The 4408-nt window shown below is 41.4% G+C and overlaps 1 protein-coding gene across 1 annotated transcript; it reads right to left on the reverse strand.

The window, feature by feature from the left end:
• Positions 1 to 262: 262 nt before the first annotated feature.
• On the reverse strand, positions 263 to 3997 carry lhfpl5a (LHFPL tetraspan subfamily member 5a). The gene is made up of 3 exons (XM_042405793.1): positions 3193 to 3997; positions 988 to 1224; positions 263 to 635 (listed from the first exon to the last, which is right to left on the reverse strand). Exons 1-3 carry the CDS (start codon positions 3593 to 3595, stop codon positions 625 to 627), a joined length of 651 nt encoding a protein of 216 aa, XP_042261727.1. The 5' UTR covers positions 3596 to 3997; the 3' UTR covers positions 263 to 624.
• Between the last annotated feature and the right edge of the window lie 411 nt (positions 3998 to 4408).

The raw sequence follows: 4408 nt of genomic DNA on the forward strand, positions 1-4408 counted from the left end.
TTTGGATTGTTTTTGCCTCATGAATCATCATTGTTGGAGCAACTCAGCGTGGACAGGTTTGGATAGAAATCCCCTGAGATGATTTTTTTTTTTTTTTTAACACATCATTTACCTAATACATTATAAGAAAATCCAGAAAGCAGATACAGTAGGAGTAAAATAGTGATGTCAGATATTCGACAGGAAGATTTTATTCATATTTAGAGGCAACAGATTCATCAGGTTATTTTGAGGGCTGATGAAATCATGTTTTGGGATGTTGCACCAAAATGCTCTCCAATAGTCCTTGAACACAACACTATTTATTTGCCTGTCAAATACATACAAATATTGACATGATTATTAAAAAAAAAAATGTAATGCTGTCAGTTAGGACAGTGTGCTTCTGCTCTGCATGGGTAACTTCTAATGAGAAAATGCCTGAAACCAAAGTCCACAGAATATGAATCCAGTTGTTTTCATTCAAAATAACATTTAGATAAGACTTAAGGCTGGAGGTGGAGATGTTTTGAGAACAGGATGAACTTCTTGTAAATTATTTGTAGATTCTGATTAATCGTCCTGAAGCCTTGTCAGTCCTCTTAAAGTCTGATCCATCTCTTCCCTCTGCTGTCCACAGGGGGTCTAGGCATTATCTGTAGTTGAGAGAAAAACAGCATTACTAAGAAAAAAGATGAGGTGATGTAATCATCAGCTCAGGCAATGTTTTTGATCATTTTGCTCTTAGTTTATTCAAACCTCAGAGCTTCAACACAGAGGTCCTTGACATTTCAAGGTTGCCCAGTCTTTGCTTCACCTCATTTTACCCCCAGACAACTCTTACACCACCCCCACTGAAACCTTTAACTCTCCTCCTGCTAACTCCCTGCTGTCCACCTCTCATCTGAATCTGTATCTCTTTTACTTCTCTCCATCTAAATATCATTGTCCAGCCTGTCTCCTCCTCCCACGTCCCACCGTTTTGCCACCATCCCTCCAATCTGGTACCTTTTCCCTCCACCTGGAAGTCCTCGGGCAGCAGCTTGTCCTGCCGGTTGCCCAGGCTGAAGGCCAGGAAGGAGAGGACGAGCGAGTCCATGATGCTGATGATGGCTAGGATGTAGGCCCAGCGCACCGTGCAGTTGCCCAGCGTGTATTTGTCTGTCCGCTGGCCACACATGCGCTTCACTGGCTCTGAGTCCCAGCCGTCAGGATAGATCATACAGCCAATCACCATGCACGTACCTGAGAGAGGGAGAGAGAGAGAGGAACAGGGTGGTGATGCTCAAATTTAAGGGCTTTTTTTTTTTTTTAAAGTGTTTAAGGATAAGATATCTGATGATGTAGTGAAATGTATTTTAATTAAAATTTCTATCACAATGTTTTCTTTATGATATTAAATGTTGATTGTAGGGTGGAGAGAAGGTCATAGAGGCACACTAAGAACTTCTGGTGCTATATTTTAGTTTAAATCAAGGACTTCTTTCATCAGTCATTCATTTTAAAAACATTTTAGGCTTTGATTTTTTCAAATCCACAAACTCCACAATTTTGATGTGGTAAACCTGTCAAACTGTGTGTTTGATTTTTATTAGTGACATGTTAACTGGGAAAAGAGCATCTTGCAGCTCTGTTTGGGTAAAATCACAAACAACCAACCAAACAGACAGAGGAGCCACCAGAGAAATAAAGTCTACACACTGCACTCATTCAAGTGTGTTGCCTAGCAACTCCAGAGCATCCCAACTCCATGAGATTAACTTGTTCATCCATTATTGACTCCTCAGACTGACAGCCGGCCTCGTGCCATCCCGCCACCCTGTTTAGAGCCATGTGAACTATCAGGTGACAAGGTGAAACATTAACACACAATCACACACGTCTCACTTTCACTTTCTGAGCCTCACACACTGGTTTACCTTCACTGACTCCCAAAGTTCTCACGCTCACTTTCTCCAAGTCTCATTTCAAGATAGAAAATAATTAAACTGCAGCTTCTCATGAGCTTACTAAGAAATCAGCAAGTAAAATGTTGATACCATCCAAAAACAAATATAGGTCAAGCATAGGTCAAACTGTACATGATCAAAAATGAGTATTTAAGTATTTCTTTAATATACAGACACACACTGAACAGCAGATGTGAGGCGTACGAAGAGGAGGAAGGGACAGTGAAGGTGTAACAGCACACCTCCAGGTTAATCTCATTATTTCTTTCATACAGGCTCGACCTTTCACTTCTAGCTACATCTGTTCACAAGCTGCCTCATGTTTCAGGTCTAATAACTGGAGCCTTTTGAGGATTGTGTTCTGGGTCCCTACGTTTCCTCAGTACACACGATGAGAGTTTCATTTCTGTCTGTTAGAGGAAAACATTGAAATGTTTCTTTCTTTTTTACTTAATTTAGACTTGGTGTTTCTTGGATTTTTCAGTGCACCGTCCAACTTTTATTATGCAACTGCACACCTCTTCCCACCTCTCAAGTGTCCTCAAGAAGATAGAAAGGAGAGCAAATTAAGGCTGGGGTATAAGGTTAGTGTTGGTGTCCTCACCCTGCTTAGATTTTGTTTGGCGTTATATCTTTCCTGCATAATGCTCTTTTAATTTTTCTGCCGCAGGATTTGTAATTGGTTTGACCTATAATAAAATAGACCTTTTTTGTCTATGTGAAGTCCTTTAAAACTTGCTTTTGGTCAATAAAGTCATTTGAATTTAGTGAGAGACCATGCTTTTAAAAAAAAATAAAATTAGGTATATTGGGAAAGGTTAAAGGTTAAATGAACTAGTGTAGTCTAGGAATAAAACTCCTCCTCCTAGTGTGATATTACATATATTATTGTATGCTGGGGTCCTGGAATTTTTTGGGCATGCAGAACAGACACAGATACAACCTATAACCTATCCATTGTCATAATGCTTTGTTTTTTGAATATACAACGTTTAGGCTATGTATTTGTTTATAATTAGTGAATTGCATACTTAAGTTTTGCATTTGACATTTCCCATTCATTTTATGTACAAAAACACAGCATACTGTAGGATTATAACGCATAAGCATATAATGCCTAGTTATAATGTTATAGAAGGTGCCATAATGTAAGATAACATGCACAAGCATAGTATGTTCTCATAGGTCTAAGGTATGTAAGCCACATCTTGCAGTAACTTCCTAATGTGCAGCTGCTGCCAAACTTTGGTCAGACTGTGCTCACTGGAGGCCAGCTGCATCCAGGCGCAGATCTTATAGACGCTGCCCGCGTTGCAGAAGAAGAAGAGGCTGAAGCAGACGATGCTGCCCACCACCAGCAGCATAGAGATCCCCACGAAGAACATGGCAGTCTTGAAGGCGCCGGACGGGATGGAGCCGAAGTCCAGCGCGCTCCCTTTGCAGGTGAGCTCCGAGGTGAGCGCGTTCCCGATGCAGTAGTGGAAGAGGCCGAAGTATCCGGCCTGCGGGGTGTTGACGCTGTCTCCGATCCAGTAGGGCTGGATGAACACCACCACGGTGATGACGGCGAAGGTGATGGTGAAAACCGTCCACAGCACGCCCACAGCCCGGGCGTTGCGCACGTAGTTGGTGTGGTAGATTTTGGCTGCTTCCTGAGCAGGGAGCATGGCGAGAGAGAGGGACCTTTAACTGTCACCTCCTGGATAGTCTAAAAAGTTAAAGAAGTGAACAAAAAAACTCCTTTGCCTGGATTTACTCTCTTCCTTTCCTGTTAAAGAGTGAAAAAGTGACCAAACAGCCTTTCACCCCCCTGTTTACCTAGTAGTCATTTAAAAATAAGCCATTTTACTGTGGTGGAGTGCTGGATCAAATACGAATGAGACGTTGAATAAGTTTCTCTGAAGTCTCGTTGTATTCAGAACCACGGACAGCTCCTGAAAACACACCTGTGTGAGAGAAGCGCGCTCCCCTTTCTCTGCCCCACAGAAGCCAATAGTCTATAAACTGTTGGATACCAGCAGCACTGATGTTTTTCTCTAGTGTTCAGGGGAGTGGATGGTTATTTATAACCTCTGTATCAGCAGGCAGAGTGTTTTCTCTCCAGGGGAGGCTGCGGTCCTCATATAATGAATGATTAATGGTTAAAAGATCCGCAGAATAGAGTGACACAGTGCGAGCCTGGACAGATGGCAACCAGGTCTCCTTTCACTCGTAAGGGTATAGATGACTTCATCACTTTCTTTTGTTTTAGTGAGATTTTATTGTTTTTCTTTCTTTTATTTTTTGTTGTCTCTTTGATATAAAACGTTGGCTATTCTACATTGGCCCTGATGTGCAAAACACAACAGAAACTCATTAACAAGTCAGAAACAACAACAAAACAAAAACACATTTTAGAAAACGAAAAAACAAAACACATTAACAAATCAGAAAACTCAACAACAAAACATCTACATTCATCCAGGTCCGGCCCTGAATAT

The sequence above is a fragment of the Thunnus maccoyii genome, chromosome 3, assembly GCF_910596095.1.
Source record: "Thunnus maccoyii chromosome 3, fThuMac1.1, whole genome shotgun sequence".
Lineage (NCBI taxonomy): Eukaryota > Metazoa > Chordata > Actinopteri > Scombriformes > Scombridae > Thunnus > Thunnus maccoyii.